This window comes from Rhinatrema bivittatum, chromosome 11 (genome assembly GCF_901001135.1).
Source record: "Rhinatrema bivittatum chromosome 11, aRhiBiv1.1, whole genome shotgun sequence".
NCBI classification, from domain to species: Eukaryota; Metazoa; Chordata; class Amphibia; order Gymnophiona; family Rhinatrematidae; genus Rhinatrema; species Rhinatrema bivittatum.
In genome coordinates this window covers 65,260,515-65,282,613 of record NC_042625.1, presented here as the reverse complement: position 1 = coordinate 65,282,613, position 22,099 = coordinate 65,260,515, and the positions used below count along the sequence as shown (strand labels likewise).

Here is a 22,099-nt window from a genome sequence, read left to right as displayed (position 1 = left end):
TTTATATTTATTTTAATTTCTATTTTATTATTCTAAGATTGTAAGAGAAATAATAGATAAAGTTAAAGTACTGAGTTTTATGTCTAAATTTTATTTTTATCTGTATCTATTATGATTTTATGTTTACTGTAAATGCTGGAAACCGATGTGACGGTCTTGTTTCCAAAGACTGGTATAGACAAATTTAACAAATAAAATAAATAAATAAAAATATATATGGAGGAGAGAGGGTTGAATTAAGGGAAGATGAGAGCAAGGGAACAGGGGAGAAAAGGGGGATGGAGAGGAGGAAGAGAAAGGGGTATGATGGCCAGAGATGGAGAAAGAAGACCCTGGGTTGGGGGAAGAATCAAGAGTGATAATACAGAAGAAAGGGGATGAGGCATGGAGGAGGGAGTGCAAGAGAAATGGGAGGAAGAACAGTGAAAGCAGAGCAGTTGGGATGAATAGGGTAAAAGCAGGAGAAGGTGAGAAAGAAGGAAAGGAAAGTATTAAAGTATCTGCTGTTGAAGGAAAGAGAGAACTGAAACAGAAAAGATAAATGAAGGAGGACACCAGAGAGAGACAGAAAACAAAGGAATAGAGATAAGGACAGAGAATGAGAAAAAAAGGCTGAACCAGAAAATCAAGCCTGAGACACCAACTGAAGAGGGAAGCTAGTGGGTGTTTTTTTGGTTTTTTTCTTGAAGCCAGCCAGAGAGAATGACTTATTTGAAGCTGTGTTTACTCTTTTGACCCAAGTTTTGAGATTTTCCCTATGAAAGCTTTGGTACCCCCTTCACAGAGGATTGGGGCACCCCTGTGGTCTATGCTCCTCCAAGGTATGGACCTGTCAGTGTCCCAATGCAGAGACATGTCAACCTTCAGTTGTTTTTTCTATCAGTAACTATCTCCTCATTTTGGAGATAAGGAAGATTTTTCCACCCTTCCTGTCTCTGGTTTGTTTCCCCATTTTTGGAGTCAAAGACTATTGTTTTTTCCACCAGGAACTGCATGCACTTGGTACCAGGGAAAGAGGTGTCTTTCACTTAGGAAGAGCGCGAGAAGTGAATGTTTCTCATCTAAGAAGTGTATTCCTGTCCCTTACTAGAGGGAAGGAGCTGAATATTCAAGGACTGTGTTTCCGGTTGACTCAGACGTGATACGCTTGATAGGAAAGTTCCCTTCTGTTATTACATAAGGAGATCTAAAGTAATTAAGAAGACTTCAGGAAAGGTATGAGAATTGGGACCCATGAATGTATAGACCCATGTCATGTACTACTCCCTCTTTCAAGTATCGACCTGATTTATGAATGCATTGATCTGACCCCTTGAATGTGTAGACCCATATTATGAATGTCTCCTCAAACTATCAAATAGTCATGATCTATGAATGTCTCTTGTGAACCTCTGGCATCTTTATTAGGACCGATATATAAAATGCTTAAATAAATACATTCTGATAAACAATTGGGACATTAATCTAACCACTCTACAGTGGGCAAAAAGCAGTAATAATATTGGGAATTGGAAAAAGTTCAATGCTCTATCTTCAATTTGAGTAATCGGGAAGAGGAGTAGATCAAATGCTAAGAAGTAATGTGCTTCTAGAGAAATTCAGGGTTTCTACTATAAAAAAGTGAGCTTTAGTAATCTTTCTACTGTTCTATTATTTATTGACTTCATATGAAATATGAATTGAGTGCTGTAAATATCATCTAATCAACTATCAGTAAAGATGTCGGAAACCACATTGCTCCTCATTGTGTTTTTTGGATGCAAAGACACTGTGTTTATCATTAGTGCTGTTTACAAAGAAGTAAAAGGGTTTGTATTGGGACTAATGCAAAAGGGCCTTGAGGTTAAGCCTCCCCCCCACAGGGAGTCCTGGAAAGCAGTAAATCCTATCCGTAGAGAAAACAAGAGAACTGCGTGCAGAGAGAGTCCAGTTCTCTATGTGCCTCTGAGTGCAGTCTGAGGGATCTGTCCCTCTCAGGGGTTACCCAAAAAAATAGTTTTATTATTTGTTCTGCAGCACATATATACGAGGAACCTTGTGTCAAATGAAAATCAGCACACATGATCTCCATTCTTGGTCAGCAAACCCTGAGATGTACATCCTTTGAAACTGGAGTTTCAGCAGAATAGAGAAGGTAATACTTCTGTGAATATTTTCTTCCTCTTAAGGCCTGGCAGTGAGTTGACATACTTTCTCCCTTTACTTATGCAACAGTGCCACCTTCTGATCACAGTAATAACATGCACACTTTTCTCAGAGCTTTATATTTATAGAATGTTACAATACAGTCAAGAGCAAACCTGAAATAAAATGACAATAGTAACCTAAAATAAGAGAAAAAGAAATGAAACACCCATTTTACAATCAAGTGATCCGAATACAGCGGTCCCAAAGGGCTACAACCCAGTTAAGTTTTTAGGATTTCCAGAATGAAAATGCATGAGATATATTTGTATGCATAATATGCAAATACATCTCATGCATATTCATTCTGGAAATCCTGAAAACCTGACTGGGTTTCAGCCCCAAAAGATCAAGTTTAGGGACCCCTGAACAATAAAGGGAGATCCAATCAGAAAAAGAGAGTAAATCCCAGATTAAAACTGAAGAAAAATATATATCCAACAATACGAAACAGCCAAGAAGTTTCAAGAATTAAATCTGCTTCTCTGAAAACCAGATGAAAATATCTCGCCCCCTATGAGGCGAATTTCCAGACCTGCATTTTGATGCAAGCTACTTGGATACATTTACCCGTGGCAGAGGTCCAATTCCTGTACTTTACCCCTAGTCACATGGCTGGGGCAAGGTCAGGTCGGTGCCATTTTGGAAAATGCTGCACCAAGCCCCTATGCCGGATCCATTTTTAAGGTTCTGGGGATGCTGGACCATTATTTTTTTCTCTCTTAGGAGAAGGGGGGGTGGGGAGACTTGATATTTGACTGGGGAGTGGGAGGGCATCGGGACAATAATTTTCAGTTGGAGGGTCGGGGATGGGAAGGTGGGGGGCTGTGGCCGAAACCTCTATTTTATTTGATGGATTTGGGTGTCATGGGGGGCCAGGGCTGTCACCATGCGGGCACCATCTTTTTTACATTTTTATACTTTGGGAGGGAGACGGGGCCGCCTCAAGTGACGGCCCCAGGTTGAGACCGGGGGGGGGGGGGGGGGGGGGGGGAGGGAGGTGTCAGCCCTGACCCAGCTCAACCTCCCCGTTTTGCTATTTTCTATTTTTGGGCCAGCGGCCCTTTAAGGTGATGGCAGTCCCATGAGGTTGAGGCCGCCATCGCATTAAAGGGCCGCTGGGCATGTTCTTTTGGCCTGCAGTATTTGGCCGCGAGACAAAAGAACGCACCAGAGGTCATGATAGTGGGTCCCCTCCTGCATTAAAACATCGTGGCTTAATGAATCAGGCCATAGTTTGGTATCATCTGCGAATTTCGCAACCACATTCATTACTCTGTCTTCTAGATCGTTTATAAACAAATTGAATAGTACGAGGCCAAATACCAAACCTTGGCGTATTCCTTGTACCCCTCTTCAGCTGGAGAACTAGTTTACTTTAGTTTATTTCATTCTTGATTGATTGCAAATATTACCATGGAAAGGAAGTAGTTTGACTGCATGGGTTACCTCCCACCTTGTCTCAGACCAGTGGTGGCAATTTGGGGCTAGGTTTTGGATGGAGGTCACCAGACTCTTTAAGCATTCAACTTCACTTGTCAGCAGCCTACCACCCACTGTCTAATGGACAAACAGAGCACTTAAATCAAACTCTAGAGCAATATCTGCATTGTTTTTGCAGCTGCCAGCAAACTGGTCACAACTACTTCCTATGGTAGAGTCCATCTACATTAACTCAAAACAATCTTGTACTAAGATGTCATCATTCTTTGCCAAACAAGGCTTTCATTCACATTTCCATACATGGGAGCCAGGCTCCCATTGGCTAGAGGTAAACCCACCCTGGTCACCCAGCTGTTCTTAATCCTTGGCCAGCAGAGAGTTCTCTGCTAGCACAACATTTCCTGAGTGTTTCATTGCTAGTTCTGAACAAAGCTGGGCCAAAATATAGTGAGCTAGATTGAGTCTCTTTCCTCAGCTTATCTGGTAAGAGAGACTTCATCTTTTGGATTACTTTGGTTGTTTCCCTACAAGCTATAAATCAGGAAGCACATGTTTTGTTCTATTTATTTATTTAAAACTTTTTTATACCGACATTCATTTGCATATCACATCGGTTTACATATAACGGGGTTAATACAACATGATTTAGAAAGTGAAAAATAAGTTACATGAAACAGGGAGGCGAAGGAACAAGATGGGAATGTAGTAGAAGAATAAAGGGTCCCATAGGGCAGTTGGACAGGTTAATAAAATGAAAGAAAAATAACGTAAAATAAAATGAAATGAAGTAACTATTTACAAGATTCTGTGTTGAGGCTCTAGTTCAAGGAGTTATCTTATATCTTCTATTGTTACTTTTAGTTAAGATAAAAAACTATCTTTTGTCTTCTTGCATTAAAGCATCAAAGCAAAGTGTAGCTATTGTCCTGTCTTTTAGACCCTGACATTGCATTGCAGTTTGTTTCTCTTCTTTTTGGAGATTTTATATATATATATATATATATATATTATATACACAAGCTTTTCAGCTAAACACGCAGATGATATAAATTAGGCTTGCGCCCATTCCACAGCTCATAAGGTGTTTTATCTGCACCTGTGATTGGCAGGCAATTCTGCAAATTGGCGGCAACACTGATTGCTCTACTCCAAAAGACATTAGATAACTGTGCATCCAATAGAAGACATCTAGTCATACATTAGATAACTGCAGCCAATAGAAGACATCTAGTCATATTTAGCATGCCTTGATTCTTTCTGCCTGTCCATCTGTTCAGGGCTATAGCCTATAATCTTTTCAAGCTTTACGCCTTTTTCTCTTACAAATTCTTCCATTTCTTTTCCGCAGAATTCCCTTCTATTGTCAGTTCTAAAGCTCATAATTTTTCTCTGAAATTTATTCTCAACATAAGCACGGTAGTTTTAAAACTTTTCAAAAACTTCACTTTTATTTGACAACATATAGATGTTGGTGTACCTTTGAATAACAGTCCACAAAATTAAGTAAATAGTTCTTTCCACTCTTTGTTTTTACTGCTCGGGGGCCACAACCATCTGCACAACCCAGATCCAATATTTGTTTGCTATATTTTCTTTGCAGAACAGGAAAGGAGCTTTGTTTTGCTTTTGCTCTTACACAGCATTCACAGGGCATGTTTTTATCTTTGCAGTTGCAAAAGTCAAGCCAGTCTGCAAGTTCCTCTTCTCCTGATCTTGTTTATGTAGTCATAATTAACATGTTCACATCGTCTGTGCCATAAATTGATCACTCTTTTTCAATGTAAACAAACCTTAATTGCATTGTACCTGTCTGCAGGCTACAACAGTTCAAGTAAGTTTGCATTTGTTTTCATTGCTTTTAGCAAAATATCACCATTGCTCTCCACTATACATTCATTGTTCTTGAGCTGGATCTCGCAATGGTTTTCCATCATGTAAAGAGACTTAAGTGAATTTTCACAGGAGTTATGCATGTAAATGTAATATACTATTCAAGCAATTTTCAAAACCCATTTACCCACTTTAAGTGCACTTAATGTGGGTAAATATTAAAAATTCAATGACATTTATTTATTTATTTATTTATGGTTTTTATATACCGGAGCTCCTGTATACAATACATATCGCTCCGGTTCACAGAGAACAGTAATAATTACTGCCGGGTGGCAGTTTACATGGAACAGTTTACAAGGAACAGTTTACGAGGAACAGTTTACGAGGAACAGTTAACATGGCCATTTGCATGGAACAAATCAGAATACTCAATCTAAGTAATAAGAAGACAGAAGCTAATTAGTCTCAACTTTAAACATATAAATAGGGCAATTTATATGTTTATATGACATATTTATATGTTTATATGACATATTGCAGTAATTTTCAAAAGCCCACTTACATGGGTAAAGTGCATTTACACACGTAAAACCCAGTTTTAAATGAGTAAATGCATTTGAAAATAAGTACCTTAGATAATTTCCATCCACTTCAGGAGTCCAATAAGCATCCATAAATTAAACAAATCTAATGCCCCCCTATCAATCAAGCAACTTAACTGAATTTTTCATTCTCTCTGTGCTTCAACAGACCTGCCATCTGCAAGGTAAAGCTCTGCTTTTTTAGCTTTTGTCTAAATAAATGAATGCACTTTCATTGCACACATATTGGTATGAGGTACCAGAATCCAGATAGTATGTGTGTTTGCTATCTTGATTTGGGTTGTTTGCTATCTTCAAAAAACATGTCTCAGCTCAGATCATTACTGACATTTTTTTTTTTTGATCAGTGTTCCTACCTTACTGCACTTTGGAAACTTCCTTTCCCTCTTTTCTTCTTCAAAGGGCTTTGGTTTTCTGCTGGTAGAAGCAATTCTAGCATTGTCTGTATTTAGTTTGCAATGCCTTTTTACATGCCTCTTCTTCTTGAACAGATAACACATCATATTTCTTTTTCTGCTTTAAAAATATTAAGAGTTTTTTTCTGAACTTTTCTGCTCATGTAGCTGACTGCATGTTTCAAGATGGGCTCCTGCCCATTTCAAAAGACATCTCAGGTGGCAATCTAAGTAATCCTATAGTGATTGCATAAATCTCAGGTAATGAGCCCATCTGGCAAATTAACATCATTATTTTTAAGAGCCTTTTGCATTGATATGAACTCTGACACGAGTGTAGTCAGGTTTCCACCTCCTGTTAGCTTTGTGCTTAACAGTTTTTGGAAAATTATAGATGAAAATACCATAAACACCTATGTAAATGTCTTCTTAAGTGTTTGCCATATCTCTTTCCCTATAGGCAGATCTTCAATTACCTTCAAGATGTCATCACTTATGTGCAAGGTGTCTGTTTTAAGCCTTTCCCATTGCTGCTTGGCTTCTCTCTCAGCCAGGCAATCTTTATCAAGTGTATCCATAATGACCGTTTTGCTGAAGAGGGCTTGCATCTTAGTTGACCATGCAGGATAGAAAATCCTATCTTCTAGCATCACAAGGTCTTACATTTTAGCTCAAGCCAGTTGCCCATAAATTATTCTTATGGAACTTTCTGGCATGGCAATAATATGTTCTGTGTTTAAGACCTGTTACAGTCCAAAAAAAGCTACTCACTGGGTGTCTGGGCCCATAATCCTATGTTAGAGGCTGTGATTTAACTGCAGTGTTGAAAGTTAAGTAGTCCAGCAGAAAGAATGCACACACCACATAACAATAAATTCCAAAAAACAATTTAGTATTTATCTGAGAAACAAAACATCTATGCAAAACAAGAAAGCCTACTCTCTTTAGAGTTGCAGCACATTTGCAGGGCAGATTAGAAACTGGAAGCAGCAACAGGGAGAAACAAAATGTGTCTTATGACATCCAGGGATGGATTTAGGAGTTTGCTGTCCCTAGGCATTTTTGGTGCTTTCACTCTCCCCCCCCCCACACACACACACACTTCCTGTAACAGGCTGTTACAGGATAGCAGAGGGCTGTTCTCTGCTGAATCTCGGCAGCAAATCTTAGCCAGCCTGCTGCCTCTAAATGTTTGCCACTCTATGCACCAACATAATGGGTGCCTACTGACAAATCCAAGGCTGATGACATCAGCTCAATCCCCTTGTCCAATCACAAGCAGTAAGTGCTAAACAGAAAGAGGGAAACATTTAACATTATCTTACTTCACATAATTGTGCATCAGTTCAATACATGCAAACATACATAAGAACCTTTCCTCCCTTTTACACTTTTAGGAATTGATGTTCCCAACACTTTGGAGGTGAACCATGGTGACAGAGGTCATGATAAGAGGTTCCAAGGGGTTACAATATGGCATAAAATTAGAAAATATTTCTTCACAGATGAAATTGTGAATGCTCGGAATGGCCTTCCAGGGAAGGTGGTAGAAACAAAAACAGAAACAGAATTTAAGAAAGCATGGGACAATCAAAGAAGATTCCTAGTAGTGAAGAAATGAAAAGGACAAGATCAACTGGGGTCTATGGCATGGATCAAGAAAAACTGGGAAAACTAGATAGGCCTTGGCATCCTCATTTGCCATCCTATTCTGTCTTTGTGGCCAGATGCCTGTACTCTAAAACTGCCGTAATGCATGGATATCTCCAGTGTTTGTGTTCAAAGGACTCTACCTGACTGGTTGTTCATCATGCGAATAGCTTTGGCTTTGGCCAGCTCTAGAGCAGTAACCCAGCGCTGCCTTTCCACCTCCGAGCTTGCTTTCAGGTGATATGTCCTGCCGCTGCTGGAAAGGACGATGTTACAGGCATCCTCTGTATCAATGTGAGCTGTTGACAGGTTGATGGTGCCACGGCACGTGTGAGCCATCTCGGCTTGAGTCCTGTGATACAGAAAAGGAAAAGTGTAAATCCCTACAGAAATCATCCAAACGCGAGTATACAATGCAGCGCCCAGAACAGAAGCTTTGTCTCGGACATCCGGTGGCATCCTAGAACAGCAGCACTGTCTCTCGAAGACGTCACCATCCGGAGACTGTTACACAGCTCTGAAAACATAACAAAACCCAAAACACTACAGCGTTTTCTCTTCTGTACGGCACTGCCCTGAGACTACATCACCAGTCTAAGACTATTCCCAAGGTACCAGTCTTTTGCAGCATCTTGGAAGATATTCTACAGAAACAGTTGGAAATTTCTGTATCAACTCTCTGGCATATTTGCATACATTTGCATATAATGTGAAATACACACACCCCCCCTTAACGGCTCCCTCTTTTTATTGAAAATCTATCAATGTTTCCTTCCTTACTTTTATCTTCAAATCCCTACTTCAAGCATCTCGTTTGTCTGGAGAGGTCCTGCGTTCTTTGCTCTTTAACCCGCAGAAGCTGCCATGCTAGTGAGAACCATCTTTCTTCCCCTGTCCTAGGTCTGAGCCCAGCATCTGTTTTTTGTTTTTTTTAAAGCTTACAACACCACCATGAGCCTTTCATTTGCTTACTCTTCAATTGTTACCTATTTTTCTTCTTTCCGTTCCCATTGCCTTCCGTCTAGCCCGGCCACTGTGAAGCCTGTCATCTAGTTAAGAACAGGGCTCCTTTCGGAATCTACGCAGGTGAATTCTTATGTCAGTGCTAGTGCTGGGAGGTGGCTGAGCATTGTGTCTTCCCCAGTTTTTGCTGACATAAGGAGCACAGGAGCCAGATCTGGGAATTGAACACTAGGTCTCCTGCCTGGCAGAGCTCAGCGCTACCACCTGAGACCAGGCCACAGGCTGATGGTTCAAACATTTTATAAGTGCAATAACAACACTGCAGGATTTAACCAAAATGGGTTGAATTTTCAGCAGGGCTGGTGTGAACTTTTCTGCTGCCTCCCTTTTCATTCAGTCTCCATCTTGGACCCGCCAAAAAAAAAAAAAAAAAGCCCAGTTCCTTCCAGCAAAAATATGTAACCCCCACCCCAATCTCCAGGTCTTCACCCCTTCCCCTGGAACCCAGGGCCAGTACAAGAGTATTAGGTGCCCTAGGAGAACCTTATACCCCCCCCCCCCATCCTCTCCATGCACACAGTTAAGAATTATGCATCTATAATAATAGATTTTACTTGAAAAAGAATATTCAAAGTACAGTCTTCTGACATAAAAATATAACATGTATATTATATTTACATGCACTGCTGTGGTGCCAACCAGAAAACTCTGCAAAAAAAAAAAAAAAAGACACTAGAAACACAAATGCCATTAGGGCTTCTGTAACACGTGTTGGGTATGATCTTGACCTTCAGAAAGCCATGAGTAAATTACAATTTAAATATAATAAACTCCCACCCCAAAAGAGCACTAACTGCCAGCACTTAAAAAGTAAGAACCCAACCTATGAAAATGCAACACTGCAAATATTACACCAGACCCTAAAACACCAATACACCTCCTATTAAGAAAACAGAACAAACCAAGTTGCTATAGATTACTCTAGAAGAATACTTCTCCACAGTCACACATGCAGACTCACCAAATACAGAAAGAGAGAGACCATAAAGTATAAATAGAAACATGCAGGCAAAAACTGAACTGGAAACCACAAGTCAGATTCTGAATGCAGTGCAACAATGGAAAAACAAACATCACCAATCCCCATAAATTAAACAATAAAATTAAGAAATATAAAAATACATCAATCAGAATGGTATAAACATACTAATAAAACCTTTAACACACCTGATGAATGGAAGATCCAATAGTTAATAACTCATATACAATTTGTTTTAAATTTCCCAAAAACCAATAAAATATTTCAAAACAGCAGAAAAAAAAAATATCAGCCACCTCCCCAAAATTAAAACTAATAAGGATAAAATAATGCATACTCTCCATACTATGAGAATATTTGATTTTCGATCACTGAGATTGTTATGGATTAGTGGAAGAGGGATTCACAAACGTTCTCCTGCCTCTCTCACAAACACAGAGATACATATGCACACACGCTGCTTCTCCCACACACACAGGACATACGCACGCTCACACACACACACACACCCTCATATATACATACTCTCTCTCATACACAAATACAATCCCTTTTACATACACGTACTCATACACACACACAAGATCCCTCTTACATACACGTACTCATACAAGATCCCTCTATTTCACACATTCATGCTCAAACATACACACATGCTTCCTCTCTAACATGCACAGGCCTAGACACACATTCTCACACACACACACATGACCCCTTTCTCACACACACATGCTCAGAGAAACGTACTCTCTCACAGATATGCTCAAACACACACAGGCTCCCTCTCACACAGACACAGGATCAAACATACACACAAATTCTCTCCTACTCAGACACACAGACTCCCTCTCTCACACACACCAAAGCCTCTCCAAACAACCCTAGGCTCTTCTCTCCTTCACTTCCACTGTGGAGCAGGTTGGGAACTGCCTCATGGCCTTTTTTCTTCTGGCTGCCTGGCAGGTTGGGATACACCATGTGGCCCTACAGCTCTTGCATTTTGGTTACATGTTGGGTTGGAAACTGCTGGGAGGCCCCACAGTATTACCTTCTTCTGGCTTCCTGGCAGGTTAATGACTTAAGCTACAGGTGCCTCCCAGATCACTACCCTGTGCAAGTGCATGGCTTGTACAGTGGGTTTATTTATTTTTATTTAAGTATTTTATATACAGTCATTCCATGTGAGACTCACTAGTTCATAATGGTGTACAGGTTTGACACTCATAAATGTCCTGGGCCTGAGTTTGAAAGCCATTTACGCTCATAAACCTGTACTTTATATGCATAAACTGCCATCACAAAGTAGCCCAGGGCATATTTCTACATAAACTGGAGAGAGATGTTGTGGGGAGTGGAGTTGAAATTTCATGTATACTTCATGATTTTAAAAAGTGTTCACATCTGGAAGATCTTAACATCTTGTCCCATATACGAAATCGGGAACTTTTGAAAGTAAATCTTCATCAATTTAGTAATATCCCCAGTAGTTACAAATGATACAATTAAGGTGTTTCTATCTAAAACCTGTAATGTTGAGTCTTCCAGAAAACCAGTAAGGTTCTCTGGAATAGTCACAATCGGATCCGAAGATCTCTTCTTCACAAAAAAAAACATGTATTCACAGAAGGAGTATCATTTTCAGAAAATCCAAGTATTTCAGACATAAATCTCTTTAAAGAAATAAACACAGTTTCACCAACAATTTTGGGGAAATTAACAATCCTTACGTTTAGTTGTCTAGCAGTATTTTCAAGATATTCTAAATGTTTGGAACTGATTAAATAATCTCCTATCAACTTATTATTCACAGACTGTACCACTTCTATATTTCTTTCTATTTCGTCAACTCTAGTAGTAAGTCCAACTACTTGATTTTGCGTCATGGATACTTATTGTTGTAGATTAGATTAGAATCTTGCACCAACAACTCGTAGTAGACGTAGAGAATTTTTGATACTTAAACCCAGAGTTATATCTTTGGGCTTTTCCTTTCTTTTAAAATATCCATGTAGATGTACAATTAAAGAGCAAATGAGTCCTTTATTTTTACTTCGGTGGAGCAACTGACCCAATTTATTGTGGCTAGAGAACCAATCACCTCCTCCCCAGTGGTAACCTAGGTGTCAGGCACTATAAATAAATACTGTGCCAGTGTACCAGATCCTTAGTAATAATATCAAGGTTATTATCTCCTTATATCCTCCCTATGACTCTCAGATGTTGTATTAATATACTCCTGATGGAAAATTTCAGTTTATCTGTTTCAACATAAAGATTATTTGTTCATTTTGGAAATAATTTCCTATTTATGTTTAATGTTATATGTTGAGATGTGGAAATTGTATTTCAAATTTTATATTTGGAATGTTCATTATGTAAGTGATTATTTGAAAAACAATAAATATAAATTAAAAAAAAAATTAAAAAAAAAAAAGTGTTCACATAATTTAAGCCATACCATTTATGCCCTCCGAAGAGGAGATGTACCTTAGTATGAGTTAATCTCTGTGCGTATTGGGCAAAATTACCCGCGCATTTTCAAAGTGTACAGAAGAACATAAGATATACCATACTGGGTCAGTCTAAGGGTCCAACAAGCCCAATATCCTGTCTCCAACAATGGTCAATCCAAGTCACAAGTACCTGACAAGTGCTCAAACATTAAATAGATCCCATGCTACTAATGCCAACAACAAGCAGTGGCTTTTTCCTATTGAGTTTATGGGCTTCTCCAGGAACTTATTCAAACCTTTTTTTAAACCCAGCTACACTAACTGCCTTATAACCACATCCTCTGGCAATGATTTCCAGAGCTTAATTGCGCATTGAGTGAAAAAGAATTCTCTCCAATTTGTTTTAAATGTGTACTTGCTAACTTCATGAAGTGCCCCCTATTCCTTGCAGTATCCAAGAGTAAAATAACCAATTAACATTTACCCGTTCAAGTCCTTTCATGATTTTGTAGACCTATATCATGTCCCCCCTCAGCCGTCTCTTCTCCAAGCTCAACAGCCCTAACCTCTTTAGCCTTTCCTCCTAGGGGAGCCGTTCCATGCATTTTATCATTTTGGTGGCCCTACTCTGTACTTTCTCTGGTGCAACTATATCTTTTTTGAGATGCGGCTACCAGAATTGCACACAATATTCAAGGTGCAGTCTCACCATGGAGTGATACAGAGGCATTATGACATCCTCCATTTTATTTACCAACCCCTTCCTAATAATTCCTAACATTCTGTTTGCTTTTTTGACTGTCACAGCACACTGAGCCAATGATTTCAATATAACAACAACTATGACACCCAGATCATTTTCCCGGATGGTAACTCCTAAAATGGAACCTAGCATTGTATAACTGTAGCACAGTTTATTTTTCCCTATATGCATCACCTTGCACTTGTCAACATTATATTTCATCTGCCATATGGCTGCCCAATCTTCCAGTCTCACAAGGTCCTCTGCAATTTATCACAATCCGCTTGTGATTTAAAAATTCTGAATAATTTTGTGTCATCTGAAAATTTAATCTCACTCATCATACCCCTTTCCAAATCATTTAAAAATATATTAAAAAGCACCTGTCCAAGAACAGATCCCTGAGGCACTCCACGGTTTACATTTTTCTACTGTGAAAACAGACAATTTAATCATACTCTGTTTCATGTCTTTTAACCAGTTTGCAGTCCACAAAAGGGCATCTCCTCCTAGCCCATGACTTTTTAGTTTTCTTAGAAGCTTCTCATGAGGGACTTTGTCAAATGCCTTCTGAAAATCCAAATACACCACATCTACCAGTTCAACTTTATCCATGCTTATTCAGCTATTCAAAAAAATATATAGATTGAGAGGCAAGACTTTCCTTGGGTAAATCAATGCTGACTCTTCCCATTAAATCATGTCTGTCTATATGTTCTGTGATTTTATTCTTTAAAATAGTCTCCATGATTTCTCCCTACACTGAAGTCAGGCTCACCGGTCTATAATTTCTTTGATCACCCCTGAAGCCCTTTCTATATATTGGGATTACATTGGCAACCTTCCAGTCTTCAGGTATAATGACAGGTTACAAATTACTTGTAAAGTTCTAAAATTTCATTTTTGAGTTCTTTCAGAACATTGGGATGTATACCATCCAGTCCAAGTGATTTGCTACTCTTCAGTTTGTCAATCTGGCCTACTACATCTTCTAGGTTCACTGGGATTTGGGTCAATTCATCCGAATTGTTACCCTTGAAAACAATCTCCAGAACAGGTATCTCCCCAATATCTGCCTCAGTAAACACCAAAGCAAAGAATTCATTTAGTCTTACCACAATGACCTTATCTTCCCTAAGTTCCCCTTTAACCCCTTGATCCTCTATTGTCCAATTGACTCCTTCGCAGGTTTCCTGCTTCAGATATATTTTAAAAACATTTTATTATGAGTTTTTGCCTCTATGGCCAACATCTTTTCAAATTCTCTTTTAGCCTGTCTTATCAATGTTTTACAGTTAACTTGTCAATGCTTATGGTTTTCCCCATTTTCTTCAGATGGATTCTTCTTCCAGTTTTTGAAGGAAGATCTTAGTTAAAATAACCTTTTTTTCACCTTGCCTTTTAACCATGCCAATAATCGTTTGGCTTTCCTTCCTTCTTTCTTAATGTGTGGAATACATCTGGACTGCGCTTCTAAGATGGGTTTTTTTGTTTGTTTGTTTAACAATGTCCACGCCTATTGTACACACTCAACCTTTGTAGCTACATCTTTCAGGTTTTTTTCTATTTTTCTCATTTTATCAAAGTTTCCCTTTTGAAAGGTTAGTACTAGAGTTGTGGATTTACTTATTGTCCCCCTTCCAGTCATTAATTCAAATTTGATCATATTATGATCACTATTGCCAAGCAACCCCACCACCGTTTCCTCTCTCACCAAATCCTGTGCTCCACTAAGAATTAGATCTAAAATAGCTTTCTTGTCGGTTCCTGAACCAATTGCTCCATAAAGCTGTCATTTATTCCATCCAGGAACTTTATCTTTCTAGCATGTCCTGATGTTATATTTGCCCATTCAATATTGGTATAATTGAAATCTCCCATTATTACTGCACTAGCAATTTAGTTAGCTTCCCTAATTTCTCTTAGCTTTTCATCATCTGTCTCATCATTTTGGCAAGGTGGTCAGTAGTATACTCCTAACGTTATATTCTTCCAAACACACATGGGATTCCTACCCATAAAGATTCTATTGTGCATTTAATCTCTTGCAGGATCCTTATCCTGATGAACTCTATTCCATCCCAGATATAAGGTGCCACCCCTCCATCATCACCAAGTTGCTCCCTCCCTATCATTGCATTATAATTTGTATCCTGGTATGGAACCATCCCATTGGTTCTCATCGTATATCATCATACACTGCTATACACTCTAACTCTCCCATCTTACTTCTTTGACTTCTGGCATTGGCATACAGACATTTCAAGGTTTGTTTTTTGTTTGTATTAAAAGCCTGTTTTTCAGTTGACAGGGATAATTTGGAATCTTTTAGCTCAGGTGATTTTTTACTTATAGGCACATCATGGACTATTTTTGCTTTGATTTGAACATCTCGGTTGGGATGCCCTAATTCTCCTGCTTCATTAGTATCCTTCGAAGATATCTCCCTCCAAACCATGCGCTGCTGAGTGACTGCCACTTTCCCCCACGTTCTAGTTTAAAAGCTGCTCTCTTTCATTTTTAAAGGTTAGCACCAACAGCCTGGTTTTATCCTTGTTAAGGTGGAGCCCATCCCTTCGGAAAAGACTCCACCTTCCCCAAAAGGTTCCCCAGTTCTTTACAAAACTGAATCCCTCTTCCTTGTACTATTGTTTCATCTACACATTGAGACTCCAGAGCTCTGCCTGCCTCTGGGGACCTGCATTTCAGAGAATGCTACCTTGGAGATTATTGATTTCAGCTTTCTACCTAAGAGACTAAATTTGGCTTCCAGAACCTCCCTCCCAGATTTTCCTACGTTGTTGGTGCCCACATGTACCACGACAATCGGCTCCTCCCTAGCACTGTCTAAAATGTTATCTACGTGACGTGTGAGGTCTGCCACCTTTGCACCAGGCAGGAAAGTTACCAGGCATTCCTCATGCCCACCAGCCACCCAGTTCTTTACATTCCTAATTGAATCACCAACTAAGACAGCCAACCTAACCCTTCCCTTCTGGGCAGTTGCCCTGGGAGAGACATCCTCAGAGTGAGAGGACAATGCATCACCTGGAGAACAGGTCCTAGCTACAGAATCACTTCCTGCTGCACCAGGTTGATGCTCTCTGACCAGGAGACCTTACTCCTCAAAGGTAGCTCCAGGGCTATCAGACTGGGCTGCCAGTACTTATGCATACAAGTTTGCTTTGAAAACGATGGCTAATGTCTGAGTGTGTAAGTTACACACAGACTTTAGTCTGCCTGTACAGTTATAAAATTACCCTGTAAGAGACTGTAATATGCATTCAGATACAAAAAAGGAAAGGAAATAAACTATAAGATAACTAAACAAAACAATACTACCTCTAAATGTAACCACAAGAGGAGTGAAGGATTATACAGAGCAAACTCTAAAAGAAGTTACCACATAAACAAAAATCTGGCTCAAATTTAAACAAATATGATCACAGATTAACCTGCAAACTAATTAGGTTCTAGAGTAGAAGCGAGATTCAGCCACCTGCATATTGTTAGATAGTCATACTAAGAATGTCTTCGGCTGACTTGGCTCTACAAAGACATAACTGTTACCACCCAGTTTAACATAACATTTAGCAGGATAACGAAGTTCAAACTCTCCTCCCAAACTCACAATATCTCTAAGCTGGAGAAAGACTTTACATCCACTTTGCGTTTATCTAGCCACCACAGGAAAAATGCAAATTTTATATCCCATAAAGAGGGCTTCTCTATTACCGAAAAATAATCTCATAATTAAGCTTTTTTCCATTTCTGAAGAGCAAATAACCAATAGAGTGGCACAAACATTTATAACATCATTAGACTGTTATAAAAAATTTGTTAACTTAGGGAATCAAACTGGATGACAGAGGTAACAGGTACATTATCTTGCACATTAACATTAGATATAACTTAGAAATAGATGGCATATGCTCAGAGATACCAAGAATATCTTATAAATATTGAGTTAATAACTGTCTAGCACCATTCAGGGAGGGCCGAGGCAAGTTCAAAAAGTACAAATTAAGAACTCTGGATTTATTTTCCAGAAATTATAAATGCTTTTAAAAATTAGTAACATCCAAAATAGAAGCAGATCCGAATTCCTGGTTCAATGAATAATCAGTCTCAAGAATTTTAAGCCTCTCTTCATGGTATAAAATAAGGAACAGGCTATTGCTCAACAATCCTTTAAGAATCAATAGATAAAGAAAAATCATCCAGCTTTTTTCTCAGTTTTCTCCAAAAGCATTATGGCCTGCCACACTTTTCAAGACTAATGTTTGCAGATCTCTGCAGAAAAAAGGCATAAGAAGATGTATGCTGCCCACCCGAGGGTTCCCCAGTAACTGAGTTTAAAGTCTGAACCTCGGAACCGGCTCCTAGATTAAAAACGGTCATGTCCATTGACAAACTCGGCACTGGAGGAGGATTGCGATTTTCAGGGCTCAGAGTGACCTCTTCTTCAGGCTAAGCAACTGCTGCTGCACTTCCAGTGCTAGCAACGAGGTCTGCACCTGAATTCCCTTGCCCTGAAACTCCACAAAACATCTGGGGAACAGTTGTCAACTGAGATGGACCGGGAACAGCAGTTCGCTGAACTCAACCCCTTCGCTTAACCATGTTAACTAGAAGGGAAAGGGGGCAAGTGAGCTAGAAATCAATTCCCAAAGCCAGATCAAACCAAAACTTTGCCCAGGGGGGCATGGCTTCGGCACACCAGTGGCGGTGCGCCACAGGATGCCTCAGGCCTCTCCAGATGACACAACAGAGGAAAGGGAGAGCCAAGCAGCCAAAGTGTTCCGGGAGGGTAACCGGCAGCAGGGAACCTCAGGAGAATCCTTCACGCCCACAGATCACTGCAGAGCACCTCCTTTTGTAGAAGCCTTGGGCCCTTCCAGATGACATCACACACGGGGAAGGGAGAGTCAAGCAGCCAAGGTGTTCCAGGAGGGTAACCGGCAGCAGGGAGCCTCAGGAGAATCCTTCATGCACCAGGACTTGGGTTTTGGCCTCATGACTTTGTCTGAGGGGCACACAATGCCTTATTTGCCAATAGTTAAGTATAAAAATGTAAAGGGTAGAAAATAATTATTTATTTATTTATTTAACAGTTTTTTATACCGACCTTCATAGTAAATTAAACCATATCGGATCGGTTTACATAAAACAAGGATATAACAGAAGCAATAAATAAAAGTAATTAACAAGAGAAGAGAATAAGATAAAAGTTACATTTAACAAGGAGTAAAAACTTGGGAAGCTTAAGAGCTGGAAGGAAGTTAAAGGTCAAAAATAATTGAAGAAGCATTATCCAAAGGAATTTGGAATAGAGCAAAAAGATGCTTTAATCGGTGAGTGCCAGAGTTCTTCGTCTGAAAGGTTGTAGGGCTTTCATCTTCTAAATCCAAGTGAGGAAAAAGAAGACTAAGGGTTGTCTGGAGGCTCATCAAAGGCTTGGTGGAATAGCCACGTCTTAAGTTTTTTTCTGAACGTAATGAGACAGGGTTCTAGTCGGAGGCTTGAAGGAATGTTGTTCCAAATAGAAGGACCTGCTATAGAAAAAGCTCGGTCTTTGGTCGAGGAAAGTCGTGAGGCTTTGGTTGGGGGGTAATTCAAAGTACCTTTATGATTATTATAATTATATTATTATAATTATAAAATTATTATTTAAATTATCATTTATTTGCTCAGTTCTGTGCCCTCCAACAATGGTTAGAGAACAATGATATTGTCCTTTAAGAAATTACAGGCTTAATTATGCCCTCAATGAAATGCTCACTGGCTCTAATTTAATGAAAGCACTACATCACTGCCAGAACCACATGAACTTACGCTTACTCCTTTCCTTCAGGTCTAGTATTGAAGGCAAATGATGTTATGTAATATGTACAATGAAAAGTAGTTGGCTAGTTGATCTAACTCTTCAGAGTATGCAGGTTCTTCACGCTTCCTAGTAAACCTAATTAATTTTGTCAGTTGGAAAACCTGGACTCTAGGAACCAAAGGGTTAAATATCTCTGCACTTATGGCTGACCTTCAAGGGTTGAAAGCTGTGATCATCCTTAAATATCCTGGGTAACGTCACAGTGTGTTGCAGAATTGGTGCATTGTCTTTCCCTGGTACATCGCTGCCCTCCAAGGCACTTCTGTTCATTGTTCTCAAGTTCTTTCATTATATCCGAGCATAATCAGATCCATAGGGTACAGCTCTGGTATTAGAATGAGAACATTTGAGGACAGGAGAATGGGGAACTGGTCATATCCAACGCTCAAGAATTTCACCAAAAACTTGCTATGAAAGGCTATGTGCAGCCCACATGCCACCTCCCTAATACACCATCCCCATTTTTCCAATATACTTTTTCTCCTCTCCCTCCCTCCCTCCAGCCACACTGGACACAGCAGCAGCAGCAGCAGCAGCAGCTTCTTTCCAGTGGCCTGAAGGCAGGGAGCTGCTCTAGGCTGCAATAGTGGCTCTTTGCTGGAGACTGCAACAACAACTTATCCTCCAGCTGTCTGGGGGCCAACTTTTTCCAGAATGGAAAGGCTCTGAGAACGCTCACATTTAGCAATCTAGGAAGAGAGATTCTCAAGTGCTGATTATAACTATTGCTGATTGCTTAAAGGAAAAGATCTGTTGTGTCATCATTTTTCTTCTGCAAGCTGCAGTATCCTGAGGTGCTTTGCTAGCCAGTTCATATTGCAGAAGTCACCAATAATATATAACCGATTAATATTGGAGATCCTGAATTGTTGCTTTCCAACTTACAAAATAGAATTTAAAAACATAGCCACAAAGTAATATAGTAAATAACAGCAGAAATGGGCCAATAGGCCTATCCGGTCTGCCCAGTTATTCCTGTTCACACAGTCAAGGATATAGTCCAGTTTGTCAGCCTCAGAAGCTTGGGCACTTGTGAGATATCCTTCCTTATCCAAGCCAGTTTTTGTTTTGTTCATTGTTCTCTACTATCCTAGTTAGATAAGCATACAAGCAAGACTCCATACTTAATCTAACATTTTGCCCTCCTCTCTCTTACCAACAAGCCCTATGACCTTCTAAAACTGCTACCAAAACCAGTGAGGCTGTTGCCCAAACATCTAGCCTCCTAGGTCCTCATGAACTTACTAGATAGTACATGGCCACCACCAACTTTCCAGCACCAACCTGGTTGGAGTTTGGGTAGTTGAAGCCTCCTGGTACCAACCTGGGGATACTTTGTATGAGCTGATTGATACTTAAATAGTCTACTCAGTTCTATCTTCTGCATAATGCCATAGACCCCATCCAAACTCTGGCTTTCCATAAGAACATAAGACTTGCCATACTGAGTCAGACCAAGGGACCCTTTAAGCCCAGTATCCTGTTTACAACAGTAGCCAATCCAAGTCACAAGTACCTGGCAATTACCCAAACACTAGATAAATCACAAGCTACTATTGCTTGTTAATTACCGTAATAGCAGTTTATGGATTTTTCCTCTAGGAACTTATCCAAACCTTCATCTCCCTGACACTAGGGAGCCTCTGCATTTATCCCCATGCTTTTTTTTTTTTAATTCAATTACCATTTTTTTGCTTACCACATCCACTAGAAATCCATTCCATGCATCCATGATCCTTTCAGTGAACATATATTTTCTGATTTTGCTACTAAGCCTACCCCCTTGGAACCGCATACCGTGATTTCTTGTTCTACGGTATTATTTCCTCCGTCTAATTAATACATTTGAGATATTTTTTTTAATGACTTTAAAAGCAACCTCCAAATGGTGAGATTTTAGGCAGGACTTGAATATGGCTAGAAACGTATGTCCCAGCAGTTCATGAAAGTTAGCAAGCTGAAAGCACTCAGTCCGGAACTGGAGATAGAGTGGGGCACAGATATAAGCAGCTAGCCCAATGAACAGGTTTCACAAGAAGGGCTACAGAAAGAGGTAACAGAGAAGCAGCATTGTGAAGGCACTTGTAGATGAATAGGAGAAGCAAATGAGGAGCCAATGTAGTGGCTTGAGAAGTGAAGTAACACAGCTTTAACATTGGAGGAAGATAAGTTGTGCAACCTAATTTGGAAAGACTGTCGTGAGGATAGACAGTTCAGTGAAAGACCTGTAAGGAGCAAGTTGTAGTTTCCTAAGCAGGAGGTAATAAAGTGGATAAGGGTTATGGTAGTGTGTTGAGAAAGAAAACAGATTTTGGTTTTGGTATAACCTAGTAGATGACAACAGATATAGATCAATTGGCCCATCCAGGCACTCAGTTATATATCCCAATTGATCACTTGTAGGATATTGCACCTTATCAAAGTCAGTTTTCATTCCTCTTTGGTTCTTTACCACCCTGAGTAAATGAGTATGTAAGCATATGTGGGAGACCTCCAAAATTGTTTTATTCCATTTTTAGAAATACCAGATGTAAGAGAAACTGCAGAATCAGCTAAGCACAGCATGTTTGCAGCACTGACATTCGGCCCAGAGAAAAGATGACCTGACCATCCATCCTTGGCATTGTTTAGACTGGGACTGCTGGCACAGGCCTGATTCTAGGATAGTGAGTAATCCTGTCCCACATACACACAGTTTAGTTTGACACGCACACTTGTTTACATTAAGCTATAAAAGACAAACAGTTATGGCCCAGAGAGAGAGAAAATATGCTTTTCCTTTGCAGACGTGCAAAGTGATGCTTTTCCTTTGCAGACGTGCAAAGTGATGTTTTTCCTTTGCAGACGTGCAAAGTGATGAGACCCCCTTCTCCTGTGAAGCGCTCTCTCTACCAGGCTGATGACTAAC

The 22,099-nt window shown here is 39.7% G+C and overlaps 1 protein-coding gene across 5 annotated transcripts in view; it reads right to left on the bottom strand.

Annotated features, from left to right (window-relative positions):
- The window catches only part of OSBP2 (oxysterol binding protein 2), a 299,091-nt gene that overhangs the window by 210,800 nt on the left and 66,192 nt on the right, over window positions 1-22,099 (bottom strand). For all 5 annotated transcript variants that reach the window (XM_029619307.1, XM_029619309.1, XM_029619308.1 and 2 more), the window contains one exon: window positions 8,251-8,459. In XM_029619307.1, coding sequence (XP_029475167.1) covers window positions 8,251-8,459 — 209 coding nt within the window. The remainder of the gene's footprint in view (window positions 1-8,250; window positions 8,460-22,099) is intronic.